Source organism: Camarhynchus parvulus, chromosome 1A (genome assembly GCF_901933205.1).
Source record: "Camarhynchus parvulus chromosome 1A, STF_HiC, whole genome shotgun sequence".
NCBI lineage: Eukaryota > Metazoa > Chordata > Aves > Passeriformes > Thraupidae > Camarhynchus > Camarhynchus parvulus.
The window spans coordinates 64723244-64739757 of NC_044586.1; the positions used below are offsets into that span (position 1 = coordinate 64723244).

General features: G+C 39.6%; 1 protein-coding gene across 7 annotated transcripts in view; it reads right to left on the minus strand.

Moving 5' to 3' along the window:
- Positions 1-16514, minus strand: part of CELF2 (CUGBP Elav-like family member 2) — a 549003-nt gene that overhangs the window by 53113 nt on the left and 479376 nt on the right. For all 7 annotated transcript variants that reach the window (XM_030959792.1, XM_030959789.1, XM_030959788.1 and 4 more), the window contains 2 exons: positions 14881-15015; positions 4367-4446 (listed from right to left, as the gene is read on the minus strand). In XM_030959792.1, the coding sequence (XP_030815652.1) occupies positions 4367-4446; positions 14881-15015 (215 nt within the window). The remainder of the gene's footprint in view (positions 1-4366; positions 4447-14880; positions 15016-16514) is intronic.

Below are 16514 nucleotides of genomic sequence, written 5' to 3' on the forward strand. Positions count from 1 at the left end.
AGCACCCATTTACATCAGCGAGGCACTGGCCCTGTTCACAGCAAGGAGCCCCGGTCAATTCACCCACCTGCGGTCCGCGCCCGGGCACGCTTTGTACCAAGTACCCTTGAGATGTGAACAAAGGGCAGGATGCAGACCAAAAGGGACTAGTTCTGGTGATAGCAGCCCATTCCTGATTGACACCACTTCTTCTATTGCTTCTATCAGCTTCTTGTTACATGGTATGGCAAGGCTATAAGATGCCTTAGGAAATAGGGAAGCTGTAAGAAAGAGCTAGAGGTCTGGTCTGCAGCCTATTCCTCACCCATGGCTGAGGGACCCTTGGGAAGAAGTTGGAGGTCACAGACCAAATGGACTTTTGAGGTAAACTGGAATTTCTCTTGGACTTTGAATTGGGCATTCCTGGGCAAAGACACTGAGACAATGAGATGTGATCATGAAAGATGTCTCTGTTGATTTCTCTCTGTTTTTTTCCCTGCTAAGAGACATTTCATATTTTAACCTTTCAAGTCTTAATTTTTCTCAGATCAAGAAAGCAAGCTATATACCGCAATGATTCAGTTCTTCAAATTAATTCAAGCATTTTATGAGTCATCGAAACTGTCAATCCATTTCATACTGCTTTTCAACTTCACAGCATCCAATGAATAACTTCCCTTGCCATGCTTTGTTATACTAATTTCTTGTCTAACTTCAATCTGAACACAATGGCAGGAGTGATAAGTGACTCAAGTCCAAAAGCACAGCAGTGCTTGAGCCAAAGTGTATAGTGTGGGATGCAGAGCAGGGTTCTACTTCACCTACTCTTCCCATGGCTGCTCTCTCAACACTGTGAACATCCTCAGAAAGGTTCCTGTCCTCAATTAATTACAAAAAGCAGCCATGTACCTTTTCTCTGAAAAACCTCACACCAGGACAAGCGATAAAAATATTCCCAATCATCAGATAAAAGGATGAAATAAACTGCAATAATAATAATAATAGTAATAATAATAATAATAATATCCCCCATCAACACTGTTCCTTTAGAATTATCTTAGAAAATCATTGCTTGTGGTTTATTATTCCACCTCCAATTCTTTTCCTGTGTGTTTCATTGTAAAAATGTCTTTTAGTGTTTCAGTGAGGAAGAAAGGAGATCCATAACACTCCAGCAATCAAATAAAGATTATGAAGGAGTCGGCTTGTTACACAATTACCGCTCTCTGGTGATTTTTATACTAATATTAAAAATAAGATCATTTAGAAAAAAAGAAGTAAGAAAAAGGAGCCAGGGGGTAGAGGATGTGAGAGAGATTTTTCTGGTTTTGCTAACAAAAAAAAAGCAAGCTGTTTCTATCTTATATGAGCTACAAGTAACATTATTGGTAACACTGGGCTAAGAACAACTGGAACGTACTGCCTTCTGCCTGGATGTACAGGAGAATCAAGTATATTTCCAAAGAAATAAAAATGATTATCAAAGGAAGAAATATTATATGATTATTTCGGTTTCCAGTTTGGTCGTTCAGCATTCAACACTACAGCTGACATATTTATGAATGCTTAAATGTCAGTAAATTGTATAAAAACAATATCTCTGCAATTTATGAATCTATAATTCATTTTTTCACTGTCTGCTCTATATTTCATCACTTCATCATTTTCAAGAAAGCAAACGTTCTGAAGACTGAGATTATATCTAGCAAGTGGCTCTATATGAGAAAAGGGTTGTTATTGTTGTATCAAATTTACTCCATAATAACAAATTAGTGTCTTCTGCTGGTGCTGCATTTGAATGACTTAAACAAACAAACAAACAAACAAAACTTCACAAAAAAGAAGAGCACTTTAAAGCGGCAATTATATTTTAAAAATCACTTGATTTAACCAGGTCAGTAAGTCAGGTGGAAAGAGCAGTAAGAGAATGCATTATTCTATGAGGCATGTGCATCTGGACTTAACAACCCCATTGCTCTTTCTTAGCCCTCTTTGAAAATTCATCTTGGTCAATGATGCATGCTAAAGAACTGAAAATAATAAAAAAAGGGGGAAAAACTGTAGTAATTGGGTTGAAATGCAATTGTGTACTACATATCTTCCCCTAAGCCCACTTTATTTGCAAAATAACGTGAAAACAAAGTGTCCAAGATGACTGTTTCAGGCTAAGGTTTGACATGTAACACTAGTCAACCCAATTTAACTTTTCACTAGAAGAGAATTGGCAAAAGTGAGAATTTTTTTTTTTTGCCTACAGGGTGATTCTTGTTTTATGCACTTCTATTTCCTAGCTTGAGGGGAAGCTTCCAGCACAAAGAAAAGGTGCATCTCCCTTCCTCATGCAATGCTTTCATATTTCCATGCTATTCAGTGCCATTTTCTTCCCAACAGCTGGTGCTGCGTTCATATTTTTCTGTTGTCAGGTCGAGTCCCTCCTCCATGGACAGGGAGGGTGCACAGCTTCTTTCCAAGAAGGGACTCAGCCTAAGCTCAACTGATGCAAAGACCCAGATGTTCAAAGGGCAAAATATTTGGAATTGCCTCGCCAGTTTGGGGATCTCTTTGATGATGTCTCAAAAGGTGTAGAGAGGGATTTTGATCCAAGAGTAACTATTCTACAGAGCAAATCTCATTAAGAGTATCCTGTCAAAATGCAACCCCTTTTGGAGTGCTGCATACAACAGAGGACTGGGAGAATTTGTCTGGGAGGTGTTATGTCTTTATTTTACCATCTTCGAAAGTAGAGCTGTGTAAAATTCATTTTGCTAGATGGAAAAATGCATTAAAACACATGGAAAATATAGGTAAAACACAGTATTACCAATAAACGTTTTCTTTTTACTTGGAATCAAACCCAGCAAAAACATATAGATCTGAATTAATGGAGCAGTGTACGGCAGACAAATTACTACAGGTGTTATTGCAGAGACTCAAAGTGGCAGTTTTTTCACAATATACTATCAGACTGCATAGACTGTACAACAGCAGCTTTCTAGTAAAGATAATTTCATTTGTTCTCATCTCATTGGCAGATTCTCAACTAAAACTGTATACCCAGGGTCTAAAAATGCATTGCACTGAAAAGAAAACACATTGATTATAAAAGAAGCTCAACCAAATTCAAACGTGATGTTTGGAAAGACAACAGCTTTGCAATGCTGATATCATTACTTGTACTATACAGGAAACAGTTAGTGACATTTTCATGCACTGGCTTGAGTTTTTATCTTCTCCTCCTCCTTGTCCTCTGTCCACCCTCCCACCCCTGGTGTCCCCCCTTGGCTCGTTACACAAAGCAGCTCAACGACATGACGCAATAATGATTGTTTAGCACCCAGCATGCTTTGGGAGACTAGAGCATTGCAAAGGAAAATCACTGAGAGAAAAAAAAAATAAAAAAATTGAAAGGTCCTGGTGGAAAAAAAAAAAAAAAAAAAAAAGAAACAAGTGCACATAACATCAATGCCACCTCTGAGAAAAATCATCACTACACGAAGATACAGTATACATAATACAGTATAACATGCACTCTCCAGTGATAAGCTAGAAGATCCAGAGTAAGTAAAGATTTCATACTTGTGCGGTTTTTTGTGCAAAATTCTGAAAGACCATGACAAAAATCACAGACTAAAAAAAGTTTTGAGATTGCCAGACAAGCTGTGGCATTCAATAACCACTCCAGTGACCAGATCGTTAGCCAGCAGCTGAAGTCACATTGAGTGAACCGGCTTAAAGTTTTGAGCTGCTCATCATGATAAAATACGAGGCCATAGAGGCAGTTTGGAAGGGAATGAAGAGTGTTGCTTGTGAGGGGCCAGCCACGATGGTGCTCTGCAGGAAGTGCCACACTCCAATATGCTCTGTCATCATTAGCATTTTTATTGGCTACATGAAGAAGGCGAAATAATATTAACTTAAAAAGAGATTCTATTTGCAGAAAAAAACACATGCACTAGTAACTCAGTGTGGCCATGTTAAATCTCTCGAGCTTTTTCTCAGAGCAGTGCAAACCACAACACTTAGAAATCTATTTAAAAGAAGCTAAAATTTTTCTTAGGGGGAACGTGTGTTAAAAATAGAGGTAATTTACTCATCAGAGATACTCTGAGTATGACTGAGGAGTGGTGTTCACAGCTTTTTTATTTTCTGCTGAATGCCACTGAAAACAGGATTGAGAGCCGTGCTTGGATAGCACACAGCAGCCTCATTGTGCTCTTTTAGGTGATTGAGAAAAATAAAGCTTCACAAAGACAGGTAGAGTGAGCTGGTAAAAAATTTAAATCTGTGATTGTCATGTGTCTGATCTGATCCAGGAGAGCATGGCTTTACCATTCGCAATCATTTGCACAAAGAAAACAAAGAAAGGGCAAATGATACAGTACTGTACCTCCATGGTCTGAGACTGGTGCATGGCTTTGATTGCATTCTGTGCCATTGCCCTTGTAGAAAATGTGACAAACGCACAGCCTGTGGGAACAAGGGGACAGGGAGCAGGAAAGACAAAAAACAACAAGACAAAAGGGTTGGACGCTTGTTAAACCAACACAGTCTACGAGAACGGCCACAAGACGACACTGTTCTCAGTAGTACATAAAAATAAACAACTTCTCTAGTTTATTTATTGACAGTGCTGACTTGCTAATCTGACCATAGATGAAAGAAAAAAAATTAGGTGGAGATGGGTGACAAGAAGGGTTTTTATTTAATTTTTTGTTTGCTTTGTTTTGTTTTTATTTTCTTTCTTTTTTATTTGTTTGTTTGTTCTGTTTTGTTACTGTTTTTGTTCTTTAGCCACAGGGTTTGAAATAAATAAGGCTTTTATGTAGCCCTTGGATTGCATAGTTAAATCTATTCAGACCATGCATTAACAATTGCTTGCTCTGGCTTTTGTGTAGGTAAACTGTGGATAGTGAATAAACGTCGGCATCACTGACAGCTGAACTGAGAATTTAATAAAGGGGTCTATAACATCACAAATTACTGTGATGCACCAAGAAGTATCATACAAATAAGAATGAGAAAAACACCACGGTGTATCCTGTGACTATTTGTGCAAAGACTCAGACAAAATTCAGTAATGTAGGTGGAATCTCAACATTTAAGAAAATAACATTTTAAAAATAAAAATCCTTATGGTATTTGTTTCTCCGAGTTCTAGGCACAAGTATAATTCTTTGATCCATGAAAGCTAATGCCAGCCTGAACAATTATGAAGCTATGTGCATGAATAACTGAAAAAAATCACTCTTTTTTTTCCCCTCTTCAGCCTTTAAAATCATAATGAAAAGCCAGTAGGCTAACGTCTGGGCTATTTTTCCACCCTTTTACTATTGTCAGCCATACCTACACTGGGCATGGTGCAGGTCAAGGTTTTCAGTGCATGACTCACTGCCCTTTTGGCTAATAAAAACATTGCCTCCTGAGATTTACATTTTATTCTTCATGCACCCTTGGGCATCTTAAAGAAAAAGACTGTGAAATTAATGCAGATTCAGGCTGATTTTGTAATAATACCATGGCACACTAAAAGCTTAGCTAAAGCAACACAGACTTATTTCACTTGTGATCTCTAATGACTTTAAAAGTGCATTGATTTTCAGCTCCCTTAGCCTTGCACAGTTTGAACTTAGGTTTCAGAGAATAATTTAGTGTTCCACTCAATTTCCTCAAAACATTATTATTATTACTACTTAAAAGATTTCCAAATGAAGCAGATCTAAGCACTGAGAGGCTAAAGCATATTGTCATTTTAGAGCTAATGCATGAAAGCTACATTCTGGCATCAAAAACACAATATTGTTGCCCCTGTGGCCAATGGGCAAAATAAACCATTTTGCAATCCAGCAAGCAACAGATTGTTTGGTTTATGCAAATCAATTTGAGGCATAGAATACCTCTTCTTTTTAGCTCTGTGTGTACCTGGTAAGATTATCAAGTCAAGACTGTATTCACATTTTAATCAAACAACAGTAAGAGAAAGCAATGCCTGATCATTACCCAAAAGCACTACATCTAGTCATGAAAATAAAGTCAATGCATTTTTGCATCATGCGGTATTTTTTTTTCTCTTTAATGTAAAGGCCCTTGATTCAAAAGAACCTAAACTGGCTTATGTAGCTCTGACTGATAGATGAGCATCATAAAACCAGAAATCAAAATTCTTTTACCCAAACTTCACCACAGCATTGTGACCTTCTGTATTTCTTAGGTAACAAAACAGCTCATGATGTCTCACTACTCTTTAGCCACACTACATAATGCTATACTAGTCTTGTTCAGCAACATATTTCTGTCAAAGCATATGATGTAACAAACCAGCTTTCTGTACAGCAATCTAGACAAAATGTGCAGTAGAAGGGTAAATAATCTACAGTACTTCTCCTAGATTCCATATTGCTGCTGTGCACTAAAATTAAAGAGGCCCAAATTTACCATCAGTCTCAAAGTAATCTCTTTTAATACCATTTCTGTTATTAGCATTATTCATTTCTTGTCTTGCAAATTCAGTGGGGGATGAGCACAAATAGAGATATACTGGAGGGCAGGCAAGGAACCCCATGCAGAGCCTTGAATAATATTGTTGATAATGGTCAAGAAACTGCTTCATTCACTTCCTTGGTTTTCACTCTCCAGGAGTGTGTACTATAGTGACAATTACTGAATGGAGGTTTCAAATGCATGAGAAGCATGTAAAATGTCAACAAAAATCAGTAAGACACAGTTTATGCATTTATCACAATTTCTCCCCAGCAGTTCTGCTGTAAGTAACTTACTGAGAGATGTTGCAATTAGCAGGTCTCAAAAAGAAATGTGAGTCAGCAGAGAAATAAGGCTGCATTCCTCTCAAGATAAGGCAGACTGCCCCTTCCCTCCCCCGAGCTTTCTCTCTTTAACCCCAGGGCTCAGCTGTTGGGTACTTTCAGTGCCCAACACCCCTGCAAAGCCTTCCTCCTCACTCCTCAGCCCAAAACCGTTTGCATGGGTCTCGTTGCCTTTGTCATGGAGCAAAAAGACCTTTGTAGCAGATCTCTGTACCAATTTGAAAGAAACTTGTTCTTTGGGCAAGGGGAATGCCTGATGAATGAGGTTATGCAGCTTGAATATGAGCATTTGGAAGCAGCATTCCACAGAGAGGATGGGGCTGCATTTTAATTAGGGTTTGCCAGCCAGAGGCTACAAGGTTAAGGCCCCTTGTTATCTCCATTCAGCAGGCCATTTCCCACCAATAGACAGTGGCCATTTCCACAGTAAATTTCCAATTTACCTCAATAACATGGTGAAAAATCAGTGGCCAATGTTATTTCTGAATTATTTGAAAACCCAGACTTTAAGAGATTGCCATCAAGCGCCCCAATTAAACATTTGTTAATTTAACCAACCTTCCAGACACTGCTATGTATATTCACATTCAAGGGTTATTTTTCAGCTACCAAGCCTGGACACTCACACACAACATTTGTATATTTATTATGTGTGCATATATATTTTATTGTGCGTGGAATATGGGATCATATCTATTTTATTATGTGTGAACTATGGGCTCCTCTCCTTCATGACCAGATTGCCACATGGGTTCGGGAGCTTAGCCTATGTCATAGGATTTGGTCTATTTAACTCAATCACTTTGCTTTTATATTTTAGGTATTCAGAAAAAGCTTTTCTTCTGAAATGCTCGTATTTACTGCCATGGTCAATGGCAGGACCTTGATTTTCCTCTGTGGGGCACATATGCATTGGAGGAAGATGGTTTAGTTGGGCACCTAGAATTTAATCAGAAGTAATCCAAGGACGCTGGATTTCATTTCTTTATGTTTCTGAGGGGTTGGGAAAAGCCTTTCCAGCACTCTCTCACTCACTGTGTCACACGGGTGCAGGTGGTCTTTTGGGAACACACTGCCAGCTTCAGGACCGTAAATCACAATTAGAAGAGGACAGGACTAATCAGATTTCATGCCTTGTGGTGCAAGGAAACAAGAAAGATTTCCATGGCCTCTTACCTCACCCTATGAAACATGGCATTGATTGGCATGCCATGGAACGAGGTCTTCCCAACCCACAGCTATGAGCAAACTATTTCTGTTCTACCCCACCGAGTCCTGATATTCAATTATTCCCTTCTTACTGGAGCTGTGGAATCTCTGAGAGGGAAAATATGGAGAGGGGGATGTTTCCATAGCTAATGGCTTGAAATAACTTCAGTTTATATAGCCAGCTACCTAGCTACACCAAAAAATAGATAGTTTTGTAAAAACAGCCAACCTACAAGACACTTCGCACTTATTTATCAGCTCTGGTTTCAAAATGTCAGGAATCACTGACAGAAGGAAAAGGGGAGGGAGAGAGAAGATCTAAGAATTTTAGCTGTTTCTTCAAGGCTGCCTTCTCATCCCCTACAGCAGATAAATGAGTGACTGGAAGTAATTTCCTTCTGCAGGAAGAATTGGAGTAAGGCACTCAGCCCTGGCATGGGAGAAATTTTATCACATCTGCCATGTTGGCTGAGGGAACATCCAAACTCACAGGATTACTCCTTACCCCTCTCCCACCACAAACTGAATGAGAATTCTGAAAAAGCAGTCAAATGTGATAGGCCTCCTCCTTGATCCTGGCCATCCCAAACCTAGGGCTTGCTGCTTGAGTGACTGAATATTTGAAATATTTAAAAAAGCTCAGCTCTGCCCCATTTCAGCTCCTGCTTCATGTGATTCTTCTCATCTCAGGTTTTTCTAGAAGTGTTGAGAAACATTCAGTCAGGAGTTCTTGCACAGCCTAACACAACATCAACTCCTGCAAGTGAAGTAGAACATTTTTATGTATGGAAGCTTCAGGTAAGGTTCACACCTACACAAGAAACCTCCCTCATAAAACCACCATGGTCTACCAGAGGTTTTAAAGTGAAGTCAAAAGGAGATGCAAAATGCAGAGACATGGTTTGGAAGTCTAAAACCAGGGTTTTGACACAGAAGGAGACCCAAGAGATTTTCAAAGCCACCCAAGCAAGCGCAGTGCTGCGAGTGCTGGCTGCGCAGCTGGTGCTGTAATGGTTGCACCACAGCTTCCCAGTACACTGTAAACAAGTTTTTCTTCAATTTCTGTAAAGAAACAAAAGTGAAAAGCTGCCAAATACTCCTGCAAGGAGTAGTTGGGATCCTCTGAGATGAAAGCTTCTATTTAAGGAAAAGATAAGGCTTGAATAAAAAGCTATGGAAATTGAAGTGTGATAAAAATAAGCTCGAGTTGGGTTAAAATGTTTCTAGCTGAGATTGCGAAGTAGACTTTTTCTTTTCCTTTCCTGTGCTAATACAGCCCAGTCTGAAGGAAGGAGAATCCTGGAAAACAGCCTTCTAATGAAGACATCACACAAAAATCTGTCTTGGTGGCTAAAAACATTTCATCTACAAACTAAATTGTACATCAAATTGTTTACTGCAGTGATATCTGGTTGTTAAGTATTACCTAAGACACACAATGACAGGTCTGAGACCAAGTGCAACAATTCAGTCTAAAGAAAATAATTTGAAAAAGCCACAGTGAAGCTCTTCAGTTTATGCATATCAGGCACATAAAGGTAACAAGAGGCACATCCTGTAACTGTGTCTCAGCTCTTCAGCTCTACTGATTTGACTACTGACTGGATGACAGGTTGTAGATTTTAAATTTCCTGAAGTTCATGGTTCCCTCGAAGCATTTCTAATTGGGCATTCAATTACCCACCCTGCAAAGCACAGACTTCAGTAAGTGGAATTTACACAAAGCCAGAATTAAATGGGTACCAAAGACCATGTTCTCTAACTGTGCCTCGATGATCTTCTTGTTGGAATAAAGCCTCTTGCAAATTATTTCATTTCAGGATTGCCTCTAGGGAGGGATTGCTGCAAAACTGCAGTAATGGAAATCTGAGATGTAGTCACTGGCCAAAGGCCAGCAGAGACATTGGTCAGTTGGATGTGTTGCTTCCCTCCCAGCTGCAAAAGAGTTTCAGCAAGGGAAAACAAAATTAAATGTGCCATAATGATTGGAAAAAATGAAAATGTTACCACATTGCAGCAAAAGGCATAAGGCACAGAGGTGCTTCTGAAGAGCTATTGAAAACACAGCACTTCCATGTCCTTGCTTCCCATCACTTACTGATACACAATTCAGAAAGTAACCCTCAATCCAGGGTGTTCCCACAGCTGGCATTTCATATTTCTTTAGCTCAGAAAGGAGCAGTAAATATCCAGAGGAAAGAAAACCCCAGCATAAAAGCCCCTCACCTATCCTTCCCTGCAATTAATTGTGATGCAAATACTAATTTTCTTTTACTAATTCATCCAGAAAACCCTTGAATCTGAAAGTTCTGAATGGATTTTCAAGAAATTAAATTGCCTCACCATGGTGCATCTCACTATTCCATTTCTAACCTACTCTTAAAGCAAAGAAAGAATGAAAAAAACAATCCTTGTAATCAATGTCTGCAGAAATGTTCACTTGTCCCATGTGCCTGGTGATGTTTTGTTAAAAAATCATAAAATTAGGAGCCTAGAAGATGTAGAAAAATGCATTTTGAGCTTTCTCACAATTTTCATGCTATATCCAACTCTCTCTACATGTTATTAGCAGGTTTTTTCAGTGCATGCTATTAACCCAGTTGACTTCTTTCTGGTATCTGATATACAAACCTGCGCTTAGCAATACAGCAGAATAATTTGCTATGTGGTGCTCCTGTGATAAGGATAAGAGGATTTTTTTTATCATCATTACAGATGGTAATAATTCCTAGAGTGATACAGAGATATTGATCCACTGATCTAAAAAAAGCATTTTACAAAGGCAGAGGAGCATCACTACCCTTATTTTAAACAACAGGATAACAGAGATGATGAGTGACCAACTCACCTATGGTCAATACAGCACATCAGTGGCACAGCTACACAGCTACAAATCAAACTTGGGGATTTCTGGCTATTTTTGCACACTCCAGCTCTCATTGCCTGGCTGTCTGTGTTGGCATCTGTGGCCATGTAGACGTTACATAGTGCTGCGAGTCAGGAGGTCTGAAAGTTTCCTTAAGCCGTTTACAATGAGTGATTTAAAATCTTAATCATCTGAGGCAGTTCACTTCTACTTTTTCATGATAATGAAGCTTAGCACATGATATCACAATCATGAATTTTTGTAAAGCATATTTAGCTCTTCAGAAAAAGTGCTGGATTAAACAACCCTGCAGGCTGAATCCTTCTCTCTGAATAATGAATATTGTACAGGAAGTGGCAAGCTTCTTTAGATAGTCCCATGAACCCTGCTCAAGAGGCAGCCAGCCTCCGTGGCTGTTGGGTCCCTGGGTTCTTTATCTCTACAGCCAACAGGGTATTTTTATTTTTTAATACCTTTCACAGCTAGGAATTACTCGCTGCCAGCCAGCTAATTTCACAGGGACTATCCCAGAGCCTTTGGAAGGCAATGCCTTATGTTTGCTGCCTATTCTTGGAGCTGATTGAAATATAGCAAGTTACACGAATAAACAATGGTTAATTCTTAGATGCAGGAGTGAGTAACAATGGGGGAAAATATGACTCAGCCAGAAAAAAAAAAAATCTCAGTTTCTTTAAAATACACTGCTCCACCACTGGAGCTCTGTGTCATTACTTTAGCCTCATTTTAGAGCTGAGTTTCAAACAGCTGACAATAGGAATTTGGAGCAGAAAAAGTGCCAGTCCATTATGAGTAGTGACAGCAATGGGTGTGACTTTAATATTAAAGTTCTGTCAACTCTTGGTTAGGAACTACAATAGAAACAATGAGCTCCATCTCTCTGCCCTTCTCCCTTTATCTCAGCACTTATATCACACTCATCACAAAGTGTTACATTTTCCCTTGATGACACTGGATGGGATTTCTCCTTGCTACTGGAGCCCATGTGGTACAATGCAACCCTAAATCCTGCCTATGAGTTGACAGCAGACTGTTACACTCCCAGTGGTAAAGCTGCTGATGTAGTGTAGATGGGCTAAAACAAAAGTCAACCAAAACCTTTTTAGTCTTTACTAAGGAAAAAAAACCCAAACCCAAATCCAGTCCAAACCAAAACTGTTTTACTGAGCCATGTAACCTGGAGCTATTCCTTGCAACTACCTGCTGGTAATGCAGATTATTTGCCTGAACCCTTTAAGAAAGCTTGAAAACTGGCATGAATACCAAGGAAGATACTGTTCAAGCTTTTTTCATCTGAGATACCATGAGGTGTACCTGCTAGGCAATTAAAAAGGGATACCAAACAGAGTTTACTGGACCACATTTCCATCTCACTGCTGTGAGCACTGAACTGAGCTCCTGAAGGCTCTGGCATGGCAAGGTCAGGGTTTTCCTCAGACAGTGACTATTTTTCATTCACCCTTCTGTGTCTAGGAAGGGAGCACATCTGGGTGGGTGATGAGAAAATAAATAATATTTGTGGCAAAGGGAATTAACATCTTGGAAATGGTAACATGAATTAAAACTCATTAAGGATTGGAACTCTTTACAAAGATTTAGCAGCGTAAATTCTCCCTCCTGAAGCAGTTTTTCACCTTGTGCTTTTTCAGTCAAGCTCCCTCCTCTGCAGATGTCCCTCAGCACTTTTCATTTCAACTGCAATACCAACCATTTTCACAACACTTTGCCTTCTCTCATGGAGTGGTGGTTTTGTGAAGCTGATAAAAATCTGCCTGAAAACCTGGTTGGCGCAGCTGAACCCATTTTGAAGTGTGAACATGGGTGTGTAGAAAGCAATTCGAGTTTAACAAGGCATGAGGCATGAGGGCATGATAGAATATCAGTCGTGATTGTGACCGAAATGAACCCGAGCGGCGCAGAGGATGCAGCTCTGCTGTGCTCACTGGTGTGTGACCTACCTGGACTGAGATCTTCAGCCTCCAGCAGGAGAGAACAGCACTTTAACTGTACAGCTGTGCTGGCCAGCACACAGCACTGCCCTGCCTGATACATTGGAGACGTGGCTTAGGAATTTCAGCTCCTGATTGTTGTGAGATTGCTGTTCACAGCAGAACAAAACCACCCCACCAACCTCACTTACTCTGTTGGATTTCATAATTAGCTTTTCTATGCTCCTACTCTGCTCAACAGACTCCCAGAGTCTGTTGAATTAAAGCAAGTATGCAGTGGGATTTTTATGGATCCCAGGAAAGATCCATTTCTTTGTTGGGTGATGCTGACAAGTCAATTAAATCTTTTTTTTGGGGCTCAAAACATCTGATGCGCAGATCTTGTTATTTCAGCAGTTAATTAGCTCCTTTCCCACTTGTGTCTTCCATCATCCCTTTCTTGTGCTGCTCACACAATGAAATCAGTGAAAATCAGAAATACTTATTTTGCCTCAGTGTTGGGTCTAGAAAGATAATGGCAACACTCGACTCCATCAGTAAACATTCCTTATTGAGCCATTGATTTAACCAATTTTAGACCTGTGCCCTAATCTTCCTCAAGGCAAAAGCTATGATTGTGAGGCTCTCCTTGCCTGAAGGGACTGCTGCACCCCAAAAATTTGGGGACCACAAAGCATAAATGTAAGTGTGCAATTTTCTTGGAGCTCCCTATTTATTGTAAGAGTGGTTTTTCAACAAGTCCTTATTGTTCAGAAGTAGTACAGTACGTGCTTCCAAGCAGTGCCATGATAAATAGGAATACCTGCATGTCCTTTGCTGAAATTTATAGGTGTTTTATAGAAACTGGAAACCCCCATGAACAAATTGTTGCACAAAATTTTGTGTATCCTATTGTCTACTTGAAACAAGTAGATCCACAATTAAAGAAAAAAAAATCTAAATGGATAGTCATATCTATATGCAAAGTGGTAATAGATATGCATATCTATTACCTTTTTCTGTGCCTTTTGAAAATGTAATAAAATGCATAAACTGTGTACTTTCTATATATTTGTTTTTCCTATAGATATGATGTTTTCCACAGCTCCACAATTAAAATTACCTTACTCCCTGTGCCATTAAATGACTGTGGCAGGTTACAACAGCATAATCCTGCATTGAGAGATGGGACTATCCTTATTTCCTTTTCTACTCAGCAACCTCTGGCACTGATGTTCTGAGAAGGTTCATGCTCTCAGAATAAATTCAGGTCCACATACCATGGAGTTAAGATGTAGTCTGTATCATCAATATACATTTATCTTTCTTTTCAATAGATTTTCAGAAGGCCTTTCCCTAGAAGGTACTTTTGCACTCAAAAGGGATCACTGGTTATTGAAATCTGTGCAGCATTTCATTTCCAAGTTCAGGCTGGCCACTTGACCACTTGATGGTGATGCTTAACACCTCTGCCCTGGTTTTTGGGCTGTGGTAGAGGTGCAAGATTTAAAAACGCTCTTTACAAACTTTTGTCCAGGCAAAGCTCTCAGGTCCAGGGTAACCTCTTTGTTTCTCACTTACAGCAGACCTATGTTTTGCATAGATTTACAGAAAACACAGGAATGGAGGAGATAGTGCTACAACGAGGGCCAGTTCTCATCACCCTTCATGCCCTCAAGCAGTCATTTACAGTCCTGTCCTTTTGGTTGTTTCTTTTTTTTTGGCCTTGTGCTACAAAGCAGAAATGGGGTCAGGGGAGCAACTTTGATTTTGTGAGAGCAGAAAACTGAGGGTGTTTTCTCAGGGTGCAAAGGAACCTTTCCAGCTGACAAACAGGGTGATAACACAAGTTAATATGTGGGCACCGAGACCTTTCTGACACTGGAAATAAAAGGTGATAATTTCAGTCACTGTGAAAAGTTCATGTGGATACCTTCATCACGTGGGACAGATTACAGAGTAACCTCTCGCTGCAAACAGCAGCTCTGCCTACCTTGGCTGTGACATAAAGCTCCCAATTAGCACTTAAGGAAAGAGACTTTACAGGCTGCACACTCACCTCGGCTCAGCCCATCTGGTCCCCGAAGGATTCGGCATTCTTCTATCTGGCCGAACGGAGAAAACATCACCCTGATATCATTCTCATTACACTTCTTCGAAACCATTCCTATGAACAATTTTCTGTCTTCCACAGCTAGAAGATAAAAATAATGAATGAGCAAAGGCCATTTCATCTTTTTGCTGTGATCAATGCTTCATTACCACATCAAACCAAGCTCCAGTCATGTGAGTCTGGCTCTGTAACTGAGACAAGTCCTAAGGCAAACACTTTATACTTACAACCTCCCTTCCCCCTTCCTTCCCCACCCCAAATATCTCGTTTTTCTCTCTCTCTGTCTCCTTTTTTTTAGTGGTGCCTGCTGTTTATATAACATATTAATTGGCTGTCTTAGTCACTCTGCATACACCTCCCCTTCACGGCTTCTAAAAGGAAAGTATCCTCTGTTAGAGACACTTTTAAAGATATCTTTGCATAGATTCTAATTCAGATAAATTCCCTCATCCCCCTCATGTGTGAAAGAAATCATGATGGGGTGAGGGTGAAGAAGGGATTGTGCACATAATGATACAAGCTAATGAAAAATATTCCTGAGAAATGTTTTGAGAGCAGCTCCTGTCTGAGCTTTCAATTTCAGCCAACTTAATGCACGGCACTGGAAAGGCAGATGTGCAATGACTGCTCTGGAAAAAGAATGCATTAAATTTTTCTGCTGTTTTACTGTTTTTTTTCCAGTGCCACAGCCCTCTGCCCTTCAGGAGGACACAAGACATAATTCAGGACATCACCTGAACACCCTCTGATCCGTAATGATGCTGAATTTGCAAAAAACCACCATGAAAAACGTGCTTTACCTGAATTATTGGTAGAATATTTTCTGCCTGCACTGTCACCAACACCAGCACAAGCTGGACTGCTGCAGCAGGATGCACACAGTCCTGTTAATCAAGCCCAAATTTACAGGTCTAAAGCTGGGGACTCTTGTCAAAAATGAAAGAGGTCATCAAAACTTAATTCACTCTGGAAAAACTTAAAAATTTTAAGGCACTCACTCATCTATATTAAACCAAAAATCTAAGTGCTTATTATACAGTACATACACCAGTGCTTTCTTCTTCTCTGGAAATGGCATGTAAATCCAATTCCCTGTTAATGAGCAGACTGTCAGGGTTTGTGGGGAAGCAAAGAGGGAAGGAAAGCTTCACTCCAGAGAGTCTGCAGTGCTCTTACTTATTTCTATTATTGTGCAAATTATTTTTGTAATGAAGTATTTTCATTTCTGGGCTTACAATATAAAAAAAAGAATCCTCCCTTGCTCTCTATGTCTCCTGTATTAGTACGAGTTGTCATATGGAAAAAATTGCAGCTGAGGAAGAAGGAACTGCGTCCATTTTTTCTAGGATTTTATTTCTGTTCTACTTCAATATTTTCAGTGCATTCAATAATTTCAAGAATAACAGGAAGAGGTTCATGTTTATTGATCACAAAAAGCGTTTGAAGTAATTTTCTCCTTAAATCGCTGACTTTAAAAAGTATTTGTAGCTTTTATATAAGCAAGCACCAAACCCATGCATTTTTCAGAGCCCAAAACAGAGACCAGCCCCTGCAATCCCAGCTTCTCACTCTACAAGCTT